The sequence below is a fragment of the Ipomoea nil genome, unplaced genomic scaffold (genome assembly GCF_001879475.1).
Source record: "Ipomoea nil cultivar Tokyo-kokei standard unplaced genomic scaffold, Asagao_1.1 scaffold1770, whole genome shotgun sequence".
Lineage (NCBI taxonomy): Eukaryota > Viridiplantae > Streptophyta > Magnoliopsida > Solanales > Convolvulaceae > Ipomoea > Ipomoea nil.
In genome coordinates, this window is record NW_017618198.1 from 253,136 (window position 1) to 265,843 (window position 12,708).

General features: G+C 37.2%; 1 protein-coding gene across 3 annotated transcripts; it reads left to right on the forward strand.

Annotated features, from left to right (window-relative positions):
• Nucleotides 1-6,673: 6,673 nt before the first annotated feature.
• Nucleotides 6,674-11,560, forward strand: LOC109192351 (probable glycosyltransferase At3g07620). 3 transcript variants are annotated; one of them, XM_019342942.1, is made up of 5 exons: nucleotides 6,674-7,076; nucleotides 8,574-8,842; nucleotides 9,509-9,860; nucleotides 10,294-10,426; nucleotides 10,959-11,560. In XM_019342942.1, the coding sequence occupies exons 1-5, from the start codon at nucleotides 6,831-6,833 to the stop codon at nucleotides 11,486-11,488; spliced, it is 1,530 nt and encodes a 509-aa protein (XP_019198487.1). In that variant the 5' UTR covers nucleotides 6,674-6,830; the 3' UTR covers nucleotides 11,489-11,560. The 3 variants fall into 3 exon arrangements, with proteins under 3 accessions (XP_019198487.1, XP_019198488.1, XP_019198489.1); XM_019342943.1 differs by having other exon boundaries at nucleotides 9,701-9,860; XM_019342944.1 differs by having other exon boundaries at nucleotides 7,007-7,076; nucleotides 8,569-8,842.
• The last annotated feature ends 1,148 nt before the right edge of the window (nucleotides 11,561-12,708 follow it).

Sequence of the window (12,708 nt, forward strand, 5' to 3'; positions counted from 1 at the left end):
CAGATTGGTTTCTCATATAAGAGGAAGTTCAAACTCCCGACATCTCTTAAAGGGATAAGAGTGCACAGCCACTCATGTCATCCAAGCTGGTTTGCAATGTATGATTTCGAGTACTCTCACTTGAAACATGAATGGGAAAGAGGTCTCGGATGATAGAAGTTGTGGATTGGATTCCATGTGCGCAAGGCAAGGCGGGTTTAAGTGGACTTATGATTATTCCGGCGAAACTGAGGTCACCTAAATATTAAAAGAAAAAAATAAATAATATGAAAATTTCATAATTTATTAGGTATAATAACACCTTTAATTTTGATATGAATGTATGTATAATAACACCTTTTGTTGAGGAATTGTAACAAGATGCGCAGCAGCTTCAGTTGGAACAACAGCAATAATAATAATAATCGCAGCAGGTTCGAAAATCAACAATAACAATAATGTTAGGCAGCTTTGGTTTCACAAAGCAACAATAATAAATGTTAGGCAGCTTTGGTTTCACAAAGCAACAATAATAAAAAGTTAGGCAGCTTTGGTTTCACAAACCAACAATAATAAAATGTTAGGCAGCTTTGGTTTGTAATGGAATCGCTGCTTCAAAGAACGGACGTGCGACGATGCTGCTGTGCGAACAAACCAGAAAGAAATTCGAACAGGTTGTATAGAATTTTGCTAGGATTATATCTGTGTCGTGTATGATATACACTTCCTTAAAAGCATTTGCGACCAGGGTATCGCTGCTTTCGACAGGAAAACACAGAATCACAAGAACATGTATTTTAAGAATTCTCAGGTAATCTCTTCTTTCAGTGCCCTTGATGTTATGAAGCAGTGGGTTTATATACTAGTTGTATGCAAACCACTCCTCCATTACAAGCCAAATGAGTCCTACAAAGAGGGAGAGCAAGAGAAGGATCTCCACTAATCATCCACACACACCTCACGTTTCTGTACATAGTGTGCGGACAAGGTGGTCAAACTTCCTTAAAATTAGGAGTTAAAAGAAGTGCGGACCAAAACTTTGACCCCACCATACCGCGCGGGATCTCCCCTTGTTCCCTCTTTATAATACTTCAAGCCTTTTAAAATAAGTGGTAATTTAAATAGTGGGAGACAGAAAGGTAGATAAGCGATGTGGGACAAAGCCTACTCTTTAAATGTCCCCAACAATCCCCCACACATTTAAAGTGGTAATTCAATACCGTACCAACCTGAGTGTACATCCGAGTTAATTTCCATATCAGTGTATAAGACTTGAACTGACATGTAGTGGAGCCAAGTAACTCTTTTCCCGAGAGTGAATAAGATCTTGAACTCATCGGTCAGTCGAGTTTTGAACTTAGTTGCACTCATTAACTTTGTACCAGTCCCTGTCTCGTCTATTTCTACATATAGACATTTTAATCTGTCAAGTCTATCTCTGCATAGACTACCTGTAACAGGCTACAGATTTGTCACTGGTTTTTTTTTTTTTTTTCCAGTTTTGTAAGTCTTTCCGTGATCTCATATGCCCATCATATGTGGTGCATCACGAATTTCTTACCACATTGGGTTTCAAACCCATTTCCCTTGACGTATCAAGGACGGTCTTACGATTTAGACCTTTCGTGAAGGGGTCTGCTATATTCTTTTCAGATCTCACAAATTCCATTGTGATTACCCCATTCAACATTAACTGCCTCACAGACTCATGTCTGACTCGTATGTGTCTTCTTTTGCCATTATAGACACTGTTTTGCGCAACACAAATGGCAGTTTGTGAGTCACAGTGTATTGGAACTGCAGGTGCCGGACACCCCCACAATGGCACGTCTGCCAGTAGGTTTCTCAGCCACTCTGCTTCCTGGCTTGCTAGATCTAAAGCTATAAATTCAGCTTCCATCGTTGATCTGGCAATGCACGATTGTTTTGATGACTTCCATGAGACAGCGGCTCCACACATAGTGAATACATATCCACTTGTTGAGCTTGCATCATCGCCACCATTTACCCAGTTCGCATCGCAATACCCTTCTAACACAGCTGGAGACCTTTTATAGTCTAGACCCCAATCTACTGTGCCTCCTAGGTATCTTAGTACCCGTTTTAGTGCATCCCAATGTAAGTCACTCGGGTTGTGGGTATAGCGACTGAGTTTATTTACTGTGTATGCAATGTCGGGTCTAGTGTAGTTCATGAGGAACATCAGACTACCGATTATTTTTGCATACTCTTCTTGCGACACACTATTCTCTATGTTTTTTGACAATTTTACACTGGGATCATAGGGGGTTTTGGCTGGAGTTACATCATAACTCCCAAACTTCTTTAGAAGTTTCTCCGTATAATGACCTTGAGATAAGAGGTAACCCTCCTTGGTTTTTGTGACTTTTATCCCAAGTATCACATCTGCCTCCCCTAGATCTTTCATGTCAAACTTTTCACATAGATTCCTTTTCGTGTCTTTTATAGTCTCAATATTAGGACTAAAGATTAACATGTCATCTACATAGAGACATATGATCACAATGCTAGACTTGCTCTCTTTAGTATATAAGCAGGCATCTGACCGGTTAGTAGTATAACCCAGGTCTACTAAAGTTTTATGAAATTTTTCATACCACTGCTTGGGGGCTTGTTTCAAGCCATACAGAGATCTCTTGAGTCTGCATACTTTCCCTTCTTGACCAGGATCTACGCATCCGCGAGGTTGTTCCATATAAATTTCTTCTTCGAGTTCACCATTGAGAAACGCAGTTTTTACATCCATCTGGTGAACCAACAACCTGTGTAGAGATGCTAAAGCAAATAGAACACGAATAGTTGCTATTTTAGTTACCGGTGAGTAAGTAAAGAAATAGTCCTCACCGAATTTCTGTGTGTAGCCTTTTGCCACTAGTCTGGCTTTAAACCTTTCAATTGAGCCATCTGGTCTCAATTTCCTTTTAAAGATCCATTTGCAACCGATAGATTTGCAACCTCTTGGTAGATTCACTAACTCCCAAGTGTGATTAGACTGTATGGAGTCTAATTCATTTTTGACAGCCTCTTTCCATAATGTGGAATCTACTGAGCGCATAGCTTCTTGAAAGGTTTTTGGTTCTTCCTCTAGGACCAATTGACATATGAACTGGTCACAAATCTCATTTATGTCTTTCAATTCTGTTAAGTATGTTATGAACTCAGAACCAAAATTTTTCTCTATTCTAGCTCTTTTACTCCTTCTTGGTTCCTCAGTAGGGTTTGAGAAACTCGGAAAAGAGTCCGTAGAATTCTGTTGAAGGCTAACACCAGATGCGGGATAAGGTGATTTCATAAGAAAAACAGTTTCAAAGAAAATACCATCTCTAGCTTCACACATTGTACGATTTTCTAAGTACATGAATCTATATGCAGCACTGTTCTCAGCATACCCAACAAAGATGGCATCCGTCGTTTTAGGTCCCAAGTTGGGCCTTTTGAAGGACGGTAGACCTACTTTTGCTAAGCAGCCCCATACTCTTAGGTAACTAAGGTTTGGGGCATGCCCCTTCCAAAGTTCATAGGGTGTTTTATCAAACCCTTTGTGCGGTACTCTATTTAGAATGTGGTTTGCTGTTATAGCAGCTTCCCCCCACAAAGAGTCCGGAGCACCTGAACTGATTAGCATTGCATTAATCATCTCTTTGAGAGTTCGGTTTTTTCTCTCAGCAATGCCATTTTGTTGGGGAGTGTACGGTGCAGTAACTTCATGTATAATGCCAGAACTTTCACATAGAGTTTTAAGAGAATTTGATTCATATTCTCCCCCTCTATCAGAACGAAGCCTTTTTATCTTTTTGTCTAATTGGTTTTCTACTTCATTTTTAAAAACCACAAATTTCTGTTCAGCTTCGTCTTTTGATCTCAATAGATAAAGTTTTGTGAAACGCGAAAAATCATCAATAAACGTAATGTAGTAACGTTTTCCACCTTTACTTTCAGTGGTTTTGAAATCGGCTAAATCCGAGTGAATCAGTTCTAAAATTGATGTTTTTCTATTACATACTGTTGAGAATGAATTTCTAGCAAATTTTGATTCAACACAAATTTCACATTGTGTGCATGCTTCACTTGACAATTTTGGCAACAAATTCATGCTCTTTAGCCTGTTTAAACATTTGGTGCCAACGTGTCCTAATCTATCATGCCAAAGATTTAAAGAAACAACTATATAAGCAGAAGAGGAAGCTTTATTGTTGGCAACATTGTTTGAAATGAGATCACATTTAGTAGAGCCTACTCTAGCAACTTGATTTCTAGCTACAGAGGCATCTAACACAAAAAGGCCAGCACGAAAATATCCCTTTCCCAGGTATTTCCCACAGTGAGTCAGAACCAAACGGTCAGACTCGAACACCATTTTTATTCCAGCCTTATTCAATAGGCCTCCGGAAATAAGGTTTCTACGCAGGGAAGGGACATATAGCACATTTTGCAATAACAGAAGCTTTCCAGAATAAAGCATTAACTCAATTTTCCCTCTACCACTTACCTTAGCGATACTGGAGTTTCCCATAAAAACTTGTTCATCCCCGGTGTTGAGCTCGAGCACCTTGAACAGGTCCTTGTTGTTGCAGAAATGACGGGATGCTCCCGTGTCCACAACCCACTCATCTGGATCTCCTACCATGTTTGCTTCAGTTATTACAGCTGCTACCATTTCGGTACCTTCTGGATTTTCCACCATGTTAGCTTGGTGTTGTTGTCCTTCATTGCTTGGCTTTTGACCAGTTTGGTTTGTTGAGCCTTTCCTGTGATAGCAGTATTTGGCTTTGTGCCCACGTTTTCCACAAACGTAACATTCTGGGTTGTTTTTCCCTTTTTTCTGAATTTTACCGTTTTTGACACGGTTATTATTGTTTGGTTTTGAGCCTTTCTTTTGGTTTCTGGCACCTTCCCCAGGCTTTGACCTGTTAGAACTCCCACCCATTTCAACTACATTAGCATTAATATTGTCAGAAAAATTACCAGATTTTTGAACCAGGCGATTTTCTTCCTCTATATTGATTGTGTGGATTAGTTGTTGCAGGGTGTGATTCTTGAGTTCATGTTTCGACTTGTTCTTGAAGTCCAGCCACGAGTCAGGTAGTTTATCAACCAAAGCGTCGGTCAAAAAGGCATCATTAACCACAGCCCCTTCAGATGTCATATCAGCCACCAAGTTTTCAAAGTCGTGTACCTGTTCTGTAATCGGCTTGGCATCCGTCATTTTGAAGTGTAGCCAGCGATTCACAGCATATTTTCGTCTTCCAACGTCATCAACGCCATATTTTTCTTTCATCATCCCCCAGATCATTTTTGCAGACTTATGCACTGAAAACATATCAAAAAGTGGATTACTCACCCGTTGGAGAATTAACGCGCATGCAGTTTTGTTGTCTTTCTCGTATTTTGTACGAGATGCTTGGAGAGTCGTGGACGACTGCTCTGGAGTCGACTTTGCAGCAGTTGAGTCTGCTGAAGTGGCTTGCGTTTCCGTGGTTGTAGCAGTTTTCTCAGTGGACTGCACCACAACCTCAGCAGGCTTCTCAGGATCTTCAAAAATGACATAGTCCACATCTTTGGACTCCAGAAGCATCAAGACCTTACCAGCCCATCTCTTGTAGTTTAAACCCCCCGTGAGAGGTTCAATGGGAGCAACATCAGAGTTGTTGTTCGTCGACTGCGACATAGCTGATCAAATGCTTTTAACTGTTGAGGAATTGTAACAAGATGCGCAGCAGCTTCAGTTTGAACAACAGCAATAATAATAATAATCGCAGCAGGTTCGAAAATCAACAATAACAATAATGTTAGGCAGCTTTGGTTTCACAAAGCAACAATAATAAATGTTAGGCAGCTTTGGTTTCACAAAGCAACAATAATAAATGTTAGGCAGCTTTGGTTTCACAAACCAACAATAATAAAAAGTTAGGCAGCTTTGGTTTCACAAACCAACAATAATAAAATGTTAGGCAGCTTTGGTTTGTAATGGAATCGCTGCTTCAAAGAACGGATGTGCGACGATGCTGCTGTGCGAACAAACCAGAAAGAAATTCGAACAGGTTGTATAGAATTTTGCTATGATTATATCTGTGTCGTGTATGATATACACTTCCTTAAAAGCATTTGCGACCAGGGTATCGCTGCTTTCGACAGGAAAACACAGAATCACAAGAACATGTATTTTAAGAATTCTCAGGTAATCTCTTCTTTCAGTGCCCTTGATGTTATGAAGCAGTGGGTTTATATACTAGTTGTATGCAAACCACTCCTCCATTACAAGCCAAATGAGTCCTACAAAGAGGGAGAGCAAGAGAAGGATCTCCACTAATCATCCACACACACCTCACGTTTCTGTACATAGTGTGCGGACAAGGTGGTCAAACTTCCTTAAAATTAGGAGTTAAAAGAAGTGCGGACCAACTACCAAAACTTTGACCCCACCATACCGCGCGGGATCTCCCCTTGTTCCCTCTTTATAATACTTCAAGCCTTTTAAAATAAGTGGTAATTTAAATAGTGGGAGACAGAAACGTAGATAAGCGATGTGGGACAAAGCCTACTCTTTAAATGTCCCCAACACCTTTAAATACGACAAAGTTATTTAAAAAAAATATCATATCGCATGTGTCAACATATTGTTTTTGGTCTTTGTTTCGTTTGAATGCATGCATATATACACATAAGCCTTTGACCTTTTCCTAGATAATGGGGGCATCGAACGACAACCTTAAACTCTTCAATCCAACCCACCGACACTTGGAGCCACGCTGTGGCGTCGCCATTTCATTCCCACCCGACAGAAAACGAGGAGAAACTCAGACACAGATCCGAGAAAGAGAAAAAGAGAGATGAGGCAGTTTTGTAGCAGAATAAATAATCTGTACGTTACCATTTTCGCTTCCTCGTCTCTGCTACTCCTTTTTGCCCTGATTGCGCAGCAGAACATTGATGATGGCGGTGGTTTGTTTCATCTTCCGTCCTCCTCGTGGTGGCCGTCGTGGACGCCGTCGTTCTCCACCGTCGTCTCTCCCTTCGCTCTCATCCGTACTCAACCTCGGCCACACCCCAACACTGCTTTTTATCCCACTTTCAATGTACGTTATGTAATTACAAGTTTTTTTTTTTTTTTTTTTTTTTTTTCCTTCGTGTCATCGTGTGTGGGGGTGTCGATTTTCAACTCTTACTTTAGATACAATTTTTTAAAAAATTGGAATTGTATTTAATACTAGTCAAAAAAAAAAAAAAATCATTCACTTTTGTATTATAATCAAGAGTATTTCAAAAAAAAAAAAGTATTATAATCAAGAGACATCAGTGCTAATCAATACATTATAATATTAGTTAATACCCAAAATCGTCCTCGACTATAGTGGTTTTTCTCAATTTCGTCCTAAACGACTTTGGTAACCTAATATCGTCCCAGACTTTTGTGTTTCGCTCAATTTAGTCCTCCATTTGTTATTCCGTCAAATTGGTGTTAAATAAAGGGACAATTCAGTAATGTCAATATTGATCTCTCTTTACTTTCAACTTGTGAAGTGCGAAATTCATCTTTCTTGTACGAATTACTCCCGGACCTGCAAATCAAATTTTATATTCGCAGTTTTAGGAGTAATTCGTAAAAAAAAAAAGATTTTGCAGTTCACATGTCTATGAGTAAAGAGATGCCAACATTAAAATTACGGAATTGTCTATTTATTTAACACCAAATGGACAGAATAACAAATGAGGGACTAAATTGAGCAAAATCACAAAAGTCTGGGACTAAATTGAGCAAAACACAAAAGTCTGGGACGATATTAGGTCACCAAAGTCGTTTAGGACGAAATTGAGAAAAACCACTATAGTCGAGGACGATTTTGGGTATTAACTCATTATAATATATATATTTCCTCCTCTGTCCCATTTTATATGTCAGGCTTATTATTCATTAGTCGCTTATTTTTATTTGGTAATTTTTATTTTTTTTTTGTTTAATAGTATTTTTAATGTAATTTCTAAATATATAAATTTCATATACTAATACTAAACTTAATATTATGAAAAATTGAATTAAAAATAACTTCAACCTGGTTAGTTATATTAGTGAGTTGAATTTGAGCCAAACACTATAAGAAATACGGAGTAACAAATTTACTAATAAAAATAATTTGTTGGTAAAAGCTAAATATTTAAGTTGATTTAAAAATTTGTTAGTATTTTGATTTTTTCTTATAGTAAAAATGTAATTGACAAAAATTCAAGCACAATTTGAGGCCATTAAACGAAACTTGAGGCTTATAAAAATTAGCTAGCCGAATTTGAGGCAAAGCATAATGGACGAGTTCAGTTTGAGCTAATCAAACCGAGTTCGAGCCTTATAAAAGTTATCCAGCAGTCAAACTCCAACGTAACCTTAAAAAAAAAAAAAAAAAAAAAAAAAAAAAAAACCTAAATTTTTAAACTTGATCCATTATAATTATTTCGAACTCAAATTCGAAGCTGTCTGGTTTGACTTTTTTGCACCCCTAATCTAATAATCGATTATATTGTGGGGTTTAGTTTTACTTCTTTTAATTTTAATTAGTTTTTGGTTACGTTGTTTAGTGCAGAATGTGAGAATGCAAAAGGGCAGTGCCGTGGCGAAAATGCAAAATGCAGTGGCGAAAATGGTAGAAGAATTGAAGGTGGAAAGTGAGTTGAGAAGAGGCAAAGAGAAGGATAAGAAATTGGAGAGGATTGAAACTGAACTCTCTAGAGCTAGAGCTCTCATAAAAGATGCTATTGTTAATGGCAACAATGGATCGGACGTTGTACAAGACGAGGATGATAATTTTGTTCTTGGTGGGGACATATATAGGAATGCATATGCTTTCCAAAGGTACATATCACATGCACACATATAATCATATGAATTATAGGATATATTTATATAACGTTTTGTGGGTATCAGTGTACAAGTATTTAATTGGGGTCTATAGATAAGTTGATGCACTGCACATCTTTCAATTTACTTTATTCACCGAGTCTTTAGGGTAAGATCCATGAGAGCCTTAAGTTTGTGATTCAAAATTATATGAATTATTATAAAAGTAGTATTATTTAATTTAATGCATTAAGTGTATAGTTTCATTACAAATTTAAAATATTAACCTACACCAATACGACAATACCTTTTATACCCACTATAATTATATATGTTATTTGGGTTGAACTAAATATAGTATGTTCATGAATAACATGTTTTAACTCTCAAAATATGTGTCTATATTTATATATAAGGGTCAGCTCACGTAAAAACATATTTTATTGTAAAAGTGTTCATTTGTATCGACCTAAACTATAAAGTGCCTCGAATGACATAGAAAATAGCACTCAAAATTTGCAACTTTAAAAATGCATCCATAGTAAGAGTGCTTTTACATATCATATGAGAGTTCAGCTTGGTACCATTGAACCACAAGGTTCGGTCCTTGATATAATATGGTGTACATAGTATACAAAATATTATATGATCACTTTTATTTACCTATACAATATAATGCAGGAGTTATTCACTAATGGAAAGTATATTCAAGATATATGTTTATGAGGAGGGTGAGCCTCCATTGTTTCACTTAGGCCCTTGCAAGGACATATACTCCCTGGAAGGGGTCTTCCTCAATCAAATAGAACGCAAAAGTACTCGATTCCGAACTCACAACCCTGACGAAGCTCATGCATTCTTCCTCCCTTTCAGCGTCGTCATGATTATCGAACAGCTTTTCGATCCAATTGTTCGAGACAAAGCTGTATTGGAGCGAGTGATTGGTGATTATGTTCGTATCATCTCCACTAAATATGCTTTTTGGAATAGAAGCCTTGCTGCTGATCACTTCATGCTTTCTTGCCATGACTGGGTAACTACCTAAGCTAAGCTATCTTAGATGGTGATGTATAACCTTATTTTCTTGCTACATTATATATGGATTTTATTTGGATGAAGAGGGAATCCTGCAGTTACTATCCTGGAGTATGTATGGAATAAACAACTATTCTTATATATATCATACAGGAGAAGGTCTCAGGGTCTTTTTTTTGCGTACTAAAAGCGCAGTAATAGTGGGTCCCACCAAAAAATTAAAAAAAAATAGAAAAACAAAAACAAAAATGCTCATGCCCACTAGAAGCGCCCAGCCGGGGGCGGGCACGCTTTTTCCTTTGCTGTTTTTTTTTTTTTTTTTTTTTTTTTTTTTTCCTTCATTCTCTTCTCTCTCCTAGTGACATTCAAAAAATCTTCAAAAACTATGCATAATGAGGATGCTATATGATGATTTTTCTGATACGTTGTAGGGTCCACGTTCAACTTGGTATGTGCATGGCTTGTACTTCTCTGCAATTCGTGCCTTGTGCAATGCGAATACATCGGAGTTTTTCAATCCCAAGAAAGATGTTCCCATTCCGGAGATCAATCTGAAGAATGGAGGTATTATTGAAAGATTAATTATTATATTGTGGACGTTTAATTTGTTATATCATATAATATTATTTTACCATGACTACGCATCATTTCACCATCTGCCATAACTATCTTGTGAGGGTTGTCACTTTTTTCTAGACACTATGATTTAGACGAGCAACTACATCAGTAAATCTTTTACGTTTTTTGAGAGTAAAATAGCCAACATGCAATGGATCAGAGGAGAGAGAGGGAAGAAGTTCCTCTTGCAAGGAGGTGGTTTTTTGCAGAAATGTATCATTCAGGCAGCCTACGCGTGGCTGTCACAACCCTGCCTAGTAGGCGCGTGCACTGCGTCACTGTTTATATATATATATATATATATATATATATATATATATATATATTGTTGAAATTAGCTTTGTTTTATTTTTAATTTTCTTTTTTCTCTTTTCGAATCACACTTACAAAAATTTCTCAAAAACTACTCAAAAAAATAAAAATTATTATGGATGCTCTTAGGCATATTACTTGGTTTTGAGTGATATAATTGTGACAGGTATTATCGGAGCAATTGGAGGACTACCTTACTCAGAACGAACAATCTTAGCATTCTTCGCAGGTGGGCTGCACGGGCGCATAAGGCCTGCTCTCTTTCGACACTGGAGAGGAAAAGACGAAGACATTAAAGTGTACGAGAAGGTGCCGGAGGGAACATCGTACGAGGAGATGGTGGGGAAGAGCAAGTTTTGCCTGTGTCCCAGCGGATTTGAGGTTGCCAGTCCGAGAATCGTGGAGGCGATCTACGCCGAGTGCGTTCCCGTTTTGATCTCGCAGCATTACATCTTGCCGTTCAGCGACGTCCTCGATTGGGACAAATTCTCGATCTCGGTTTCCGTTGAGGAGCTGCCGGAGTTGAAGAACATCTTGTTGGGAGTATCCCAAGACAGGTATGCAGCGATGCGGGAAAACGTTAGGCAAGCTAGACGGCATTTTGTTGTGAATGATGCTCCCAAGAGATACGATGTTTTTCACATGATTGTTCATTCTGTTTGGTTGAGGAGATTGAATGTAAGAATATATGGCTAGCTAGCTTTTATGGCACTAGCTAGAATTTACAATGTCCATATGTATGTATAATTACATTGTCTCTTTTCTTTTCATGCTCTTTGTCTCTCTTGTTTATTGTACTGTACTCCGTTTCACCAGGGACCGCCACGAGTTAAAAGGAAACAATTCACAACACATAAGTATTAATTAGTTATAAACAACTTTTTGATAAAGAGAATATATAATTTGACAATTATGTGAGAAATCAATATGTGATTTTGATGTACTGCTTAATATTGACAAGGAAGTTTTTTTTTTTTTTTGAATGCCACTGACTCTATTAGATTGTTCCACTGATGCTCGATCTCATGACCTCCCATATGAGAGAGGTCACTACATGCCATATGAGCACAAGGTGCTTGACACTACAAAATTATTATATAGAATGTTAACTCTAGTGACAATCTTAAACATTATACCATATCCCATATTCTACACTCTTATTGAAACAATATTTTTATTATATTATAACATGTAGATTGTTATTGTCAAGGATCTTTAGTACAATTTACGTCTTATGTATAGTTTGCGAGTTATTACAAATAATAAAATTTACGTAGTAGCCCTAATAGTGACGACAAGTTTCTATCATCATCTGCAAAAGATAATAATAATAATAATAATAATAATAATAATAATCTTTAAATATACAAGTATATTTTTATTTTATTTTATTTTATTTTTTATAATACTAATGACTCTGTTGTTATGTTCAAGCGCTTGAACCCACAATCTCTCACATAAGGAAGCAATTTGATCACAAGTCAATAGTTATGTTGTGCAACCGAATGCACCATGCGCATGGTGCATACGACGCAAAACGACGTCGTTTTGACTAAAAACGCGCGTCCCACTTAAAAAAAAAATTCAGGTTCGATTCTCGACAATAACATTATTGTGGATATATAGTTATGAATTTCTGGATATTTAGTTCATTCGTTGTGGATATTTAGTTCATTCATTGTAGATATTTACTTCATTCATTCACTATGGATATATAATTGTGAATTTGTGGATATATAGTTATGAATTTATGGATATTTAGTTCATTCATTATGGATATTTAGTTCAATCATTGTGGATATTTAGTTCATTCATTGTGGATTTTTACTTCATTCATTCACTGTGGATATATAGTTATGAATTTGTAGATATATAGTTATGAATTTATGGATATATAATTATGAATTTATGGATAT